General features: G+C 33.1%; 1 protein-coding gene across 1 annotated transcript; it reads right to left on the reverse strand.

Annotated features, from left to right (window-relative positions):
* Positions 12,558 to 12,881, reverse strand: LOC107607250. Its single transcript, XM_016309222.1, has one exon. It carries the CDS (start codon positions 12,879 to 12,881, stop codon positions 12,558 to 12,560), a length of 324 nt encoding a protein of 107 aa, XP_016164708.1.

Raw genomic sequence — 16,450 nt, forward strand, 5'->3', positions numbered from 1 at the left:
TTAATATTATCCAATAATAAATAATATTGATTATACATTTAAAATCAATTTAAATCGTACTACAAGCATGGTTTTATCTCGTTATCATACACATATTTTATTATTGTGATAATAAGATATATATTAAATGTAATAGCCCAGACCACCCGCTAGTACGATATTGTCCGCTTTGGCACACAAGGCCTCACGGTTTTGCCTTTGATGATAGGAATGATAGCCGAAGCCCCCCACACTCACTCTTCAAAACGCGTCATACTAGGGAGAGGTATCCACACCCATATAAGGCATGCTTCGTTCCCCTCCCCAACTGATGTGGGACCTTACAATCCACCCCCCTAAGGGAGCCCAGCATCCTCGTTGGCACATCGATCCGGGCTCCAGCTCTGATATCATCTGTAACAGCCCAGACCACTCGCTAGCACGATATTATCTGCTTTGGCACACAAGGCCTCACGGTTATGCCTTTGACGATAGGGATGATAGCCGAAGCCCCCCACACTCACTCGTCAAAACACGTCATACTAGGGAGAGGTATCCACACCCTTATAAGGCATGCTTCGTTCCCCTCCCCAATCGATGTGGGACCTTACATTAAATAAATAAATATATATATATATATCAATAAATAATTAATTATTTTAATTATTTTTGACGAATAGATTCTTCGCTGGTAAAGAATTTTTATAAAAATATATATCACGTTGGTAGTATAGTTTCTAAACCAATAGAGAATCTTTTCGTACAAAAGTTTGGTTGTCACAAGTAACAAAACCCAAATAAATTTATAACTGAAGTATTTAAACCTCGGGTTGTCTTCTCAAGGAATTGCAGGGAGGTATGACTTATTATTAGTTATGTAAAACAGTACATTTTTGGGTTTTTGAAATAGGAAACAAGTAATTTAAATAACAAGAAAAATAAATTAATAATTAATAAAATCTCTTGGCATGGTATGAGAAATTGAAGTCCTATCCTAGTTATCCTTATCAGGTGTGATGAGAATTGGATTCTGCTCCCACTTTAATTAACCCTTGCTAAACAAAGGAAAGTCAAGTGGACAAATTAATTTGATCCTCAGGTCCTAGTCAACTCCTATGGAAAGACTAGAGTTATTGGAGTACAAATTAATCAGCAAAGAATTCTAATTTCAATCAACAGCTGAGTTTGATAACTCAAGTATTACCAATTACTTAATCAAAGCAAAAAGGGAGAAAATCTACTTGAATAAAAATACCTTCAGATGGGAAGCAGCAGTAACATAAATAAAAGAAAGAAATCTTAAATCTGAAATACCTCAAATTATATTAAATAGAATATTTAAATCTAACATGGAAAGATTCATAAGCCAAATTAGGAACATTAACAAGTAAAAGTATTGGAATAAATAAAAGTAAAAAATAAATTAAAGGAACATTAAACCTCTGATTGAAGAGAAGTAGCCTAAACACAATAGAAATCCTAATCCTAAATCCTAAGAGAGAGGAGAGAGCCTCTCTCTCTCTCTCTAAAACTACATCTAAAACCTAAAATTGTGAATTATGAAAATCTTTTCATGAATGAATGGATTCCTCTGCTTTATAGCCTCTAATCTGTGTTTTTTGGGCCGAAAAATGGGCCAGAAACAGCCCAGAAACCGCTAGGGGCGAAATCTGCCACGCTGATTTTTGTCACTGCGATGCGCGTGGAGCATGCGTTCGCGTCACCTAGCTGTATGGCCACTATGGCAAATTATATATCAAATCGAAGCCCCGGACGTTATCTTTCCAACTCAATTGGAACCACATCATTTGGACCTCTATAGCTCAAGTTATGATCGTTTGAGTGCGAAGAGGTCAGGTTGGACAGCTTAGCAATTTCTTCAACTTCTTGTATTCCTTCCACTTTTGCATGCTTCCTTTCCATCCTCTAAGCCATTCCTGTCCTGTAATCCCTGAAATAACTTAACACACATATCAAGGCATCTAATGGTAATAAGAGAGGATTAATATTAGCAAATATAAGGCCAAAGAAACATGGTTTCAATCATAGCACAAAATCAGGAAGAAAAAAGTAAAACCATGCAAATAGTATGAATATGTGGGTAAAGAGTTGATAAAAACCACTCAATTAAGCACAAGATAAACCATAAAATAGTGTTTTATCAACCTCCCCACACTTAAACATTAGCATGTCCTCATGCTAAGCTCAAGAGAAGCTATAAAGGAGTGAAGAGGAATGGTAAAATGTATGAAATACAACCTATGTATATGAATGCAACTATATATGTTAAGATGTTTCTATCTACTTAGTTAAAAGTAAACAAGTTCTCCAAGACAAATATAAATCAAATTCCACTAATCCAAATCATACAATAAAAGACAAGTAAACTTGTAAGAAGATAGCTCATGAAAGCAGGGAACATAGAATTAAGCATTAAACCCTCACTGGTAGTGTATATGCACTCTAATCACTCAAGTGTATAGGGTAATTCACTCTACTCTTCTCTAATTATGCTTTCTAAACTTTGTTCTTCATCTAACTAATCAACAAGTATTTAATGTACCAATGCAAACATCATGAGGTCTTTTTCAAGGTTGTAAGGGGGCTAAGGTAAGGGTGAGGGTATATATATGGCTAAGTGAGCTATAAATTGAATCTTTAATTAACCTAAGCTTTCACCTAACATACATATACTTTATATAATTCTAATTCATGCCTAGCTACCCAAAATTCTCACTTTTACATCACATACTCATGCATCAACTTTTCTTTAATTTTATCACATATGCATTGATTTTTCATTAACTTAACATTGGGGTAATTTTGTCCCCTTATTTATTTACTTATTTATTGAATTTTTTTTTGGATTTTTTTTTTATTTTTTAGAAAAATAAACATAACTTATCAATACACATGGATTTTTAATTTTTCTAGTCTCACATGAGTAGGTACCCAAATTCCCAATATTTTATCAAATTAAAAACATAACACATTCCCTTATTAACCCATGTTCTCACAGTTTTCCCACACTTAATTGTTACACAATCCCTATCTTAAGCTAACCAAATATTCAATTGGGATATTTAATTATTTTTTTGCTTAAGGCTAGTGATGTCATTATAGAACAGAATAAATGGGGATAAAAAGGCTCAAGGTGGCTAACAAGGGTGATGTAAAAGATAGGCTTATTTGGGATAAGTGAGCTAATAACAAATATTGGCCTCAATCATATGCAAGCATGTAAATACACTAAATAGTGAACATATAGAATGGAACAAAGCAAAGATTGCAATCATAGAGAAGAAAACACACGTGAATAAAAATTTATGGTTAAATAATGTAACCATGTAATTAAGCTCAAGTCTTACAGGTTGTATGTTTCTAGCTTTAAACTATGTTCCAAATACAACTTCCAACAAGTTTAACACAAAAGTTTTTAATTTAAATTAGTGAAATACTATAAAAAAATTTTGAAAAAGAAAATATTACTTCAACCAAGTAGTAACTAAATGCATAAAATCAAACAAACATGCAATCAAACATGCAACTGCAACAATGAACAAACAAAGAAAATAAAATATTGGTGTTGAGAAGAAAATAACTAACCCATGGAGATCGGTATCGACCTCCCCACACTTAAAGATTGCACCGTCCTCGGTGCATGCTGAGATGTGCAGGTGGACGGGCTGCTACAACTGATGCTTTTCTCTAGAGATTTTGCAGATGGACTTGTCTGTTGCCCCCATATAGAAGTTTTTCCTCTCTCTTCTTTGGTGGCCATCCTGAAAGAAGAGGAGAAGAAGAAAAGTAATCCAAAAATAAAGAAAAGAAAATAAATACAGTATGGGTGGGTTAATGCCAAATAATGGGAGTCTTAGTTACATGGTACCTACAACATGCAAGTGAGAAAATAGTAGAAGCAAAGGGCATATCAATAGTACAAAAATTACAACAAAGGGGAGGAGTGTGGGTAATGCAAGGTAGTATAAGTACATATCAATGCAAATAGAATGCAAGTATCATAAAAGAATAGCATTGACTTATGAATAATAATACCCAATTAGAATAAAACAAGTCATGAAGCACCAGAATAATTCAAGAAAAGATGCAACAGTTGAATAAGAAAATTTTAACACCAATGGAATAATAAAGTTAGAAAAGAAAATAAAAATATGCACAAAATTAAAATGCAATAAATGAAAGAATGCAAATAAATTAAATTAAAGAGAAGAAGAAGAGGTAAGTAAGAAAGAAAGAAGAAAGAAGAAAAGATAGAAGAAATTAGGATTAGGAAAGATAAAATAAGATAATTGGCGCTGATCTGGATAAGTTATGCGGCGCATGCGACACGGACGCGTGACTTGATTTGTGCTAGTGGCGCGAGAGTAGCCTTGCATTCGCACAACTCTCTGTTTAGTTTGCTTATTGCCAAAATTTGGGGTGACGCGTTCGCGTGGGTGACACGCACGCGTGAATGGCCATACTTTGAAAAACGACGCGGACGCGTGGAGCACGCGTTCGCGTGGTAGGGCTTGTGCTTCTAGCACGAGTCCAGCCCAGCTCCATCATAACTCTCTGCCATACACCTCTTTACGTCGATTTTGCAGGGCCACGCGTTCGCGAGGGTGACACGGTCGCGTGGGCATATTTGTGCCTGGGGCACGCCTTCAGCCACGCTTTCGCGTGACTCTCTATTTCTTTTCTTCTCGTGTCCAAGGCACCTATGACGCGGACGTGTCAGTGATGCTTACGCATCGCGTGCCTCTCTTCCTCTTTTTTTATGCAATATGCAGATGAATATGCAGAAATTATGAATGAACACTAGTAAAAATAAAATAAAATAAGATTAAAAAATAAAAAAAGGAACGATTATACCATGGTGGGTTGTCTCCCACCTAGCACTTTTAGTTAAAGTCCTTAAGTTGGACATTTGGTGAGCTCCTTGTCATGGTGGCTTGTGCTTGTACTGATCCTTGAATCTCCACCAATGTTTGTAATTCTAATGGCCTCCGGATCCCAAACTAGGCGCAAAAAGCCTTCAAGCAGGTTAAAGCAAGTGACAAGGCCCCAAGAGTGTTGATTTCTAAACTGAATTCTGGGGTCCCAGATCTTGCCTTTGTACCCGTCTTCTTGTTGATCATCATGATTCCATCCAGGTGGCAAGCACTCTGAATTCTCTATGGAGTACCAAACTCTTCTTTTAGATCTAACCAAATTATCACCAGTTGAGCCCTTACATCTTTCTCTTGAAGTATCAACCTTGATAAGCCTTGATTTGCAACTCCAACCACTAAACATTCTTCTCTTACGCTTAATGCCACAAAGGTTCCTAAGTTGGCCGTCCGTTTCAAGAATACCGTACTCAAGTGGGATAGGAAGACGAACAGAGATAAGTTTTACCCACTCAGGTGAAGGAGTAGACGACAACCTAGGTGGAGAAGTCTCCAACGTTCTTGACAAAGCGTACTCAACTCCCGTCCATCCTTTTTGAAGGGCTTCTACTTCCACATCATTTACAGACTCAATCAGAGAAGAGTCTTCATACTCAAGGAGTTCGTTTGCGGATGTAGATTTATCACTAGGAGGACTTGATGCATGATTCTCATCACCAAGGGAACTTACTTCTTGATCTATCCCATCCAAGTCTTCATAAGGAATATGGCATGGAGGTTGTGCACTGGCCTTCTTGATATCAATTTTAATCTTATTGGAGGAGTACTCTACAATTCCAGATTCCCATGGAGGTTCAGCATCTCCTAAATCTTCAACCACTTCTTCCTCTGCAACTGTTATGGCTTCCTCCACTTGTTCCAATACAAATCCATGTTCCTCGTTGTCCACCGGAGTTTCTAGTGTCTCTTTCATGCTACACTCTTCTTTTGATTCTCCACATGTAGCCATGGGAGTACTTTGAGTGCTCAGATGTTGGAAAGCTAATCAATTTACTACCTCGGTAAAGGCAGTTGCGAATTCTAGTACTCCCTGTTTCATCTCTCTTTGTCCTTGAAGAAGAACACCAATAGTATCATGCATTGAAGGTTGAGGTGGATGTGAGGGCTCATTATTTAGGAGGAAAGGTTCATGATAAGAGGGTGGTTCATCACTCTCCATCTTTTCCACTTGTTGCACAGCACACTTCAATTCCTTGCTCTCAAATTGAGATTCCTTAGCCATGAAAGCTTCGGGTGCTGTTTGGTTTATCGCTCGGTCCAATTGACGCAGGGTTGCTTGAAATCGATCCATTGTTTCCTTGAGACGATCCCTTGACTCTTGTTATGCTCGGATATCATAAGTAGGATCATAAGGCTCTTGGATTGATGGATATAGATGTGGTGTATATGGAGGTGGTGGTCCTTGGGAGTAACTGGGTTAGAATTAGTGTGGATCTATGTATGGCTCATATGGCTCGTAGGGTGGTTGATATGGTGGATAAATGTTAGAATCATGTGATGATGTTTGGTAGTAGGGAGCTTATGAGTATGGTGGTCCAGAGTTGTGTTGAGGAGGCGGTTCATAATCATATGGTGGGCCTTGTTGGTAACTACAAGGGGTCCACCATATCATCTTGGTACGCTCCCTGGAATGGCTCTTGACTATAGTAATTTAGTGGAGGTTGGTTGTCACGAAAGGGTCCACCATAACTATTGTCTCGGCATGCATTGTGGAATGGTCTTTGTCTGTGGTATTGTGGAAGGTGTTGTTACTGAAAGGGTTGATCAGATCCTCGTGGCTCCTTCTATCTCTGATTGTTTTGACCTTGATGCATGTTCCTGTTATAATTTACATTCCTTGCAACAACATTGGAACCAAACTCAAAGCGATGGGGTGAGAACTCATAGCAACTAATAAAAATTAAAAACAAAAATAAATAAACAAGCAAAGAAAAATAAAATAAATAAGAGAAAAAGTTTGAAAAAAATTTGATTTTAATATTAGAAAAGATAAGATAAGTTAGGTAAGAGAAGATAAGTTTTTAAGTTAAAAGGTTTTGAAATTTAAATTTTTGAATTTGAAAATTAAATTTTGAATTTTAAATTTTGAAATTTGAATTTTGAAATTTGAAATTTGAAATTTGAATTTTAAATAAGATAAGATAAGATTTTGAAAAAAAAAGATATGATTTTTGAAAAAGATTTGAATTTTGAAATTTAAAACTAAGATAAGATAAGATAAAAAATTTTAAAATAAAATTCTGAAATTTTTTTTTTTGAAAAAATCAATCCAAAAGTAAATATTTACAATAATCAATAATAAGGGACACGTTTGCAATTCCCCGGCAGCGGCACCATTTTGACGAATAGATTCTTCGCTGGTAAAGAATTTTTATAAAAATATATATCGCGTTAGTAGTATAGTTTCTAAACCAACAGAGAATCCTTTCGTACAAAAGTTTGGTTGTCACAAGTAACAAAACCCAAATAAATTTATAACCGAAGTATTTAAACATCGGGTCGTCTTCTCAAGAAATTGTAGGGAGGTATGATTTATTATTGGTCATGTAAAATAGTATATTTTTGGGTTTTTGAAATAGAGAACAAGTAATTTAAATAACAAGAAAAATAAATTAATAATTAATAAAATCTCTTGGCAAGGTATGAGAAATTGAAGTCATATCCTAGTTATCCTTATCAGGTGTGATATGAATTGGATTCTGCTCCCACTTTAATTAACCCTTGCTAAACAAAGAAAAGTCAAGTGGACAAATTAATTTGATCCTCAGGTCCTAGTCAACTCCTATGGAAAGACTAGAGTTATTGGAGTACAAATTAATCAGCAAAGAATTTCAATTTCAATCAACAGCTGAGTTTGATAACTCAAGTATTACCAATTACTTAACCAAAGCAAAAAGGGAGAAAATCTACTTGAATAAAAATACCTTCAGATGGGAAGCAGCAGTAACATAAATAAAAGAAAGAAATCTTAAATCTGAAATACCTCAAATTATATTAAATAGAATATTTAAATCTAACATGGAAAGATTCATAAGCCAAATTAGAAACATTAACAAGTAAAAGCATTGGAATAAATAAAAGTAGAAAATAAATTAAAGGAACATTAAACATGTGATTGAAGAGAAGTAGCCTAAATATAATAGAAATCCTAATCATAAATCCTAAGAGAGAGGAGAGAGCCTCTCTCTCTCTAAAACTACATCTAAAACCTAAAATTGTGAATTATGAAAAGTTTCTCATAAATGAATGGATTCTCCTGCTTTATAGCCTCTAATCTGTGTTTTCTGGGTCAAAAACTGGGCCAGAAACAGCCCAGAAATCTCTGGGGGCGAAATCTGCCACGCTGATTTTCGTCACTGCGACGCGTCCGCGTGGAGCATACGTTCGCGTCACCTAGCTGTATGGTCACTATGGCAAATTATATATCAAATTGAAGCTCCGGATGTTAGCTTTCCAACGCAACTGGAACCGCATCATTTGGACCTCTATAGCTCAAGTTATGACCGTTTGAGTGCGAAGAGGTCAGGCTGGACAGCTTAGCAATTTCTTCAACTTCTTGTATTCCTTCCACTTTTGCATGCTTCCTTTCCATCCTCTAAGCATTTCTGCCCTGTAATCCCTGAAATCACTTAACACACATATCAAAGCATCTAATGGTAATAAGAGAGGATTAATATTAGCAAATATAAGGCCAAAGAAGCATGATTTCAATCATAGCACAAAATCAGGAAGGAAAAAGTAAAAGCATGCAAATAGTATGAATAAGTGAGTAAAGAGTTGATAAATACCACTCAATTGAGCACAAGATAAATCATGAAATAGTGGTTTATCAATTTTTAAAAAAATTCATACTATACTAGTTGAAAATTAAATGTGCACAATCATAGGTAATTTTGTTTAAGTGGTTACTTTTATAAAGACATCTTTATTTAAAATTAATATTATAAATCATTAGATAATTTAATATATTTGACTGAATATTAATTTTTAATGAATCATCAGATAAAGGAATGTCAAATAATGAAGCTGGTTTTCAGATTAGTGCAAGCTAATATAATTGTTAGCATTGTTCCCGCAATAATATCGTGAGATTATTTATTTTTTAAATAATACTACACATCTAAATTTTTTTTTTAACAAGTTTAACTAAATTGATCTAACTTAACAAAAATTAATTATAATTAACATTATTCTAAATCTTATTATTTAATTTGATTGAATTTAATTTATAAAAATACTTAAATTCAGTAACATTACTCCATATTTTTATACAAAGATGGTTTAGCTACTTTTTGCTTTAAGTAGTAAATGAAGAGACCAAACCCTAACTAGAAACCCATGTGCTTCTGTTTTTCTTCGTTTTGAAACACCATACATTAAAGAGTGTTGTATCTGATTTATCATTTATCCAATAAACAATAGAAAAAATAAAAAGTGTTGAAAGTAAGTGTTTGCATACAAAATAACCCTAAATATTGTATCAATGAACTTTACGAATGCCGACAAAAGTACTCATCAAACAAGAAAACTAACATTATATCCATGAAAGTTGGGTTCCGTATGACAAAAATACTTAAATCCTAATTTTTTATTGACTTTTTAATAAAATTCTCAAATTAATCCTACCTTTTATCTTTAACTTCAATTCCACACCATCTCTTCCTCTTCAAACCCCAAAGTGGAACTTGTGACGATTTTGGATAGCGACGACAATGACGTCCCCTCAGTCTATTGTCACCTTTTTCTCCCATAACCCACATTCAGAGTTCAAACTTCAGCAGCAGTAGTCCTTTAAAAGACCCCACTAAGCCAGTATCTAGCCTACGTGTCGCCAAACTCTTCTCCTTGGCCAAAGGGTGCCATCGCAGTCAGTAATTGCTACTTTAATTAATATATAATTACTGACACAATCCTAATAGTCCTTGTGATCTATCTCGAAATATTTATATTCCAATCACATAACTTACCTCACCCATATCTTTCATTTCAAAGTTATTAAAGAGATATTTCTTAATCTCGCTTAATAGACCAAGATCAATAGATGCAAGCAAAATATCATCAACATATAGAACTAAAACAATGAATTTACTTCTACTAACCTTTAAGTATATACACCGATCAACGGTATTTTTCTTAAATCCAAAGGACAGAATGGTATCATTAAATTTGATAAACCATTGGCGGGATGCTTGTTTAAGTCCATATAGTGATTTCTTAAGTTTACACACCATTTGTTCTTTCCCTTCAACCAAAAATTCTGTTGGTTGATCCATGTAAACATCTTCCTCTAAATCCCATTAAGAAAGGCGGTTTTAACATCCATTTGATGTAACTCTAAGTCATAATGAGCTACCAAAGCCAAGATAATTCTTAAAGAGTCTTTTCTAGAAACTGGTGAGAAAGTCTCTTTGTAATCAACGCCATCTTTTTTAGTAAAATCTTTGGCAACAAGACGAGCCTTGTAATATTCAAGGTTGCCATGAGAATCATGCTTAGTCTTAAAGACCCATTTACACCCAATTCTCTTGCATCCTTTAGGTAATTTCACAAGGTCCCATACTTTATTTTGTTCCATTGATTTAAGCTCATCTTTCATGGCCTCTAACTACTTATCAGCATTATCACCATTAATGGCTTGTGAGAAAGAAACTGGATCATTAGCAACACTCAAGTCATTTTCTGACTCTTGTAAATACGCCACATAATCATCAGAAATAGCATATCTTCTTTCTCTTTGAGACCTTCTTAATGCCATTTTTTGTGGTTGTTCTATTATCGGCTCCTCATTAACCATGGGATTAATAAGTTCTTGTTCCTCTTTATTGTTATTTAGTCCAACAACAACAGGATCAATAATTTGTTGTTCCTATTGCTTGTGATTAGGCTCAATAACATTTGGAATAACAACTCTAGAAATAGAAGTACAAGTTGAAGGAACTTGAATTCTTACTTCTTTAATCTCCACATTTTGTGAAGCTGTACTCCCACTGGTCTCACCATTCTCAATGAACCGTGCATTGTCAGTTTCAATTATTCTTGTACTATGAGTAGGACAATAAAATCTATACCCCTTTAATTTTTCTGGATAACCAATGAAATATCTACTGATTGTTCTTGCATCCAGCTTCTTTTCTTGTGGATTATAAGCTCTTATTTCTGCTTGACATTCCCAAACATGTAGATGTCTTAAACTAGGTTTCCTCCCAATCCATAACTCAAAAGGAGTTTTAGGAACTGCCTTACTAGGAACCCTGTTTAACAAATACATAGCAGTTTTTAAAGCATACATCCACAATGATATAGGTAAAGATGCATTACTCATCATTGTCCTAACCATTTCTATTAAAGTACGGTTTTGCCTTTCTGATATACCATTTTGTTGAGGTATACCTGGCATAGTGTATTGAGCACATATACCACGTTTTTCAAAAAATTTAGCAAATGGACCCGGATTTTGTTCTCTTTCGTCGTATCTTCTATAATATTCACCACCTCTATTAGATCTAACGATTTTTACCTTTTTATCCAACTGTCTTTCTACTTCATTTATATAAATTTCTAAAGCATTAACTGCTTGAGATTTATCATAAAGTAGATAGACATAACCATAACGTGAATAATCACCAATAAAGGTGATAAAATATTTTTCTTTATTGAAAGAGTTTATATTAAAGGATCCACATATGTCAGTGTGTATAATTTCAAGAAGTTGGATACTTCTTGTGGCTTCTTTCTTTGTGTGTTTTGTTTGCTTTCTTTTAATACAATCTACATAAATATTAAGATCAGTGAAATCCAAATTTGGAAGGATATCATTCTTTATCAACCTATCCATTCTTTCTTTGGATGTGACCTAAACGTTTATGCCACAAGTAAGCAGAATGTTCATTCACTAAACCATGTTTAGTGCTAACTTTATGATGCAAAGTCATAAGTGATTCAGCATATAAATCATTAAGATTAAATTTATATAAACTATCAAAAAGTATGCCAGATTCATCATATAGTTGTGCTTAAACAAACTGAAACAACTATTACCAAAATTAAAAGAGTATCCAGCAACATCAAGTTTAGATAAAGAAACTAAATTCCTAGAAATACTTGGTACATAAAAAGTATCTAGCAAATCTAAATGATGTCCAATGTCGAGAATCAACCGATAAGTCCCAACAGCTTCTACTGGAGCTTTATCTTTATTTTCCATGTAGACAAACTTTTTATTTGGCTTTATGGTTCAGGTTGTAAGGAATCCCTGCATCGATTTAGAAACATGAGTCGTACCTCCATAATCAATCCACCATGTATTACGAGAAACTTTAACTAAGTTTGATTCAATACATACATAAGCATAATTAAGCTTATTACCTTTCTTTTCAAACCAAGCCTTCCTCTTTGGACAATCATTTTGGAAGTGTCCAAGTTTCTTGCAGAAATGACACTTATCTTTCTTATGGATTTTAGAGGAGGACTCAGCAGTCTTTAATGGTCCCTTTCTCTTTTCTTTTCCATGCTTCTTTCCAGTTTTCTTTCCAACTCCTTGATGGTTTAGGTAATGGATGGAATGATTTCCTTGATTCTTAAGTCTGGTTTCTCTTGAACTAACATACTATGCAAATCATGCACATTTTATTTATCTTTCATGGTATTATAGTTCATTTGGAAAGGACCATACTCAGACGGTAATGAGTTTAAAACAAACTGCACAAGAAAATTTTCATCCACTTTCATTCCCAATGATTTAAGTCTTGCTGTAATATTTGTCATTTCAATGATATGCTCATGCATAGTACGAGAACCATCAAATTTCATGGTGGTCAAAGTACCCATTAACGTCCCAGCAAGAGACTTATCAGCAGTTTGGGAGCGCTCTTCCACAAGTTTCATAAATTCTTTAGCATTATCAGACTTAGGAAGAGCTGACTTGATGCTGTTTGCTATGCTCATCCACATGAACATAAGACTAAGTTTGTTTGACTTTTCTCAAGCTTTATAATGAGCTTTTTCTTCATTGCTACTAAGAATAGTAATAGCAGCAGGTTTCTGAACTTGAAGTGCCAAATCAAGATCTAAGACACCAAGGTGAAATTGGACTTGTTCAGACCAATCAGAAAAATTCAGCCCATTAAACATTGGAACAGACGTAGCATGCGAATGCAATGCGATAGGAAGAATTACTGCAATTATCACATACTTAATATTAACACTTTGAGTCATAAGATAACATATTATTCAGATTCAAAGAGCATTCATAGAAACATTCAAAGTATATTAATATTCTCCTTTGGGTGATATATCAATATACAATAACACAATGATGCTAATAAATTTAACTTTATTTAGTAAAGATATATGCACCAATTAAAAATATTTAATATCTTTGGATATTTAAATACTAATAACAGTACATATATATGCTAACAATCATGTTCATTAATTATAAGATCAACTAATCAACCTTTGGGTGATCCTTAAATGTCTCACAATAATGAACTTTAATTAATATATAAATAATTATCATTTAGCATCTTTTTTATATGTAATTGATAAAAAATAATAAATATGATATTAACTAAAATTTTTAGATTTTTTACTACTTTGGTGATTAACAAACCTTAAAATTTCAGTACAAAATTTTCTTTTAATGTTACAAAAATAAAAGATACTGTTCACTTTCGGCTAAAATTTGAGTACTTTGCTATACAAATTAGTAAAAAATTAAAGAAATTGAAAGAGTTTCATCATTACTTTGGATTTAAAAAAAATTGATGTTCATAGATATGCAAACATAATAACACAGTGCGTAACTATGGAAACCAATTTCACAATAAGGTCCCGTAGCTCAGTTGGTTAGAGCGTTAGTCATATGAACAGAAGAAAACCAATTTCAATATATACACAGTATAATAGCAATACTTTGATCACTTATAAATAAAAGCATTATCCATTTATATATATATATATATATATATATATATATATATATATATATATATATATATATATATATATATATATATATATATATATATATATATCCATACATTAAACAATCATGCATGAAACTTCATGAACTAAAAATATAATTACAAGCTCTTATAACTACAGATTTCATGCTATATCAATTTTGCAGTAAAATTACATTTTCATGGACAATCACAAATTTCACAACCTAACTTTGATACCACATGTTAATTTATATAGTTTTAGTGAACGTTATAAAACTAATCACAATAATATAAGGATCTTGAAATTCATGATTGTCACAAATAAAATAAAAATAGTTACTAACATTGATCCATGATGATGATTGTATTAGTTAGAATTCACTTTGTCTATTTCTTTGCCTTCTTAATTCTTTCTTTAATTTGGTTATTGATGGTGAATGAAAAAGAAAGACTTCATAGGTAGGAAGAGAGGACTGAATTCTGATTTGTTTTCATAAAAACCAACTTCCATCAAGTTTGTTATATTTCAAAATAATCATGTAACTTCCTTTATTTTATTATTTTAATTAGATATTTATTAAACTAATAAAATAAGACACATCACACACATGAGACATCATATAATAATATAATTTCTTACAAGATGCTCATTCTGCTTTTCTGTCTCATTATTCCTCCCTCCCTTACCCTTCTATTTCGTTCCCTCACTACCTATTTTGTTTCTGTCTCACCGTCAGTTTTGTGCCTCCCTTGCCATGCGGTAAAAAGTGCTTGCTCGATTTTTTTTGTTAATTACTTAATTTTTATGATTTTGAGTTTTTGTCTTTTTTTATTATATGATTCTATAATTTGGAACAATGTTTATGATTATGAATTTTTGATTGTTTTGTTATGATTTTTCTTTTATTAATTTTGTATGAAACTAAAATTAACTTTTATTATGATTGATTTCAATTATTTTGAAATAACTTCTGTTGGGGTTCGCTGTTGGAGAGATGGCCGCTGAGGGAGAAGAGGGTAACAATAGACAAAGAAGTTGTTGCTACTGTCGCTGACGTCACTGTCCAATACCACTGCAAGCTCCAACTTGTCGCTAAATTCAAGTTCTGCTTTCTTTCGTTTTGCTCTGCTTCAACATAATTGTAGATTTGTTAAGGTAGTTGATGTCGATGTCATCATAGTGGTGATGGTGGTGAAATAACAAAGAAGAGAAAACATGGTTAAAATGGTGGCAATGAAGGGTTGTGAATTTTAGGAATTTGGATAAGGCTAGAAGTGAGTCAAGCTAGCTCATGAGTCAGCTCGAAGTTAATAGCTTGATAAACTGAATTCGTGAGCTGGTGAGTCAAGGTTGAGCTTGGAATTGAGCTTATCAATTAAATGAGCCGAACTTGAACTTGGATAAACTCCGCTCATTAGCTCATAAGTTGGTTCGATTATATATATATGATCTTAATTATTCAAAATTTTATATTTATTATTTATATATAATTTTGATGTAGGACATAAATAAAAATTTATAATTTATTGATAGATAAACAATATATAAAATTGATCTTTTTAATTTTTTTTAAAATATATAAGTTATAATTTATTGATATAAAATTATAAATTATGTTCCTATTACTTGAGCCAACTCGTGAGCTTTCGGTAAGTTGAGCCAGAGCTTAAGAAATAAGCTTGATTGTTAATGAGTCGAGGCGTAAGCCAAGTTCAATTTTCGTGACTCGAGCTTGAGTTTGGTTTTATTCGACTCAACTCGACTCATTTTCATTGAACCCTTTTTTCACTGGTTTGGGTAGTTCTCTTTTATTCTCTTTCATCGAACTTTTTCTTTTTTTACTTTCCATTTAAAGGTATTTCTTTCAATTTTTTTCTGTTAAAGAGAAAGTATAAGGAGCTAATGGAATATTTGTACAATGTGTACGATGGAGGTTTAGGGAAGTATTAGAGATATAACCATTAGTGTTATCTTTTTCCATCAGCTGAAGTTTTTGGATCATAACATAGTATCAGAGCTTTAGATCCGAAAGGTCAAGAATTCAATTTTTGGTGAACCCTAAATTCAGTTTAAGCTTTTGGAATGAGATGTTTATTATCTTAGTATCCGGATAGTTATTCTGGATAGTATAAATAATATTTATTTTTTTAACTCATATAATCTATTGTACACATTGTACAAATATTTCATTGGCTTCTAGCATGACTCTTTCAGAAAATCTCACCCAAAAATATCTTGTAAAGTAAAAGATCAACCAGAATCAAATTTTACGCTTATTTTATTCTTGTCTATTATTTTCGTTTTGATCATACTAAGATAAACCGTTAATTAATTTTATAAATTTGTGATTTTTTATGAGATACAGATACTATAAACAAATATACTTTCTTGATAGAAAATATACTGAGATGAGATCTCGCTTTGATTTTCCTTTCAATTTGTAAGTTTCTCCCGTTGAATAGGCAGGTAATATAGCAACGAATAACTAATAAGCACAAAAAAAGGCAGGTAATATAACATTATTATTCAGTCATTATTAAAAATTAAAAAAAAAAACTAAAAAATGGATTTTT

The sequence above is a fragment of the Arachis ipaensis genome, chromosome B07 (genome assembly GCF_000816755.2).
Source record: "Arachis ipaensis cultivar K30076 chromosome B07, Araip1.1, whole genome shotgun sequence".
Classification (NCBI taxonomy): domain Eukaryota; kingdom Viridiplantae; phylum Streptophyta; class Magnoliopsida; order Fabales; family Fabaceae; genus Arachis; species Arachis ipaensis.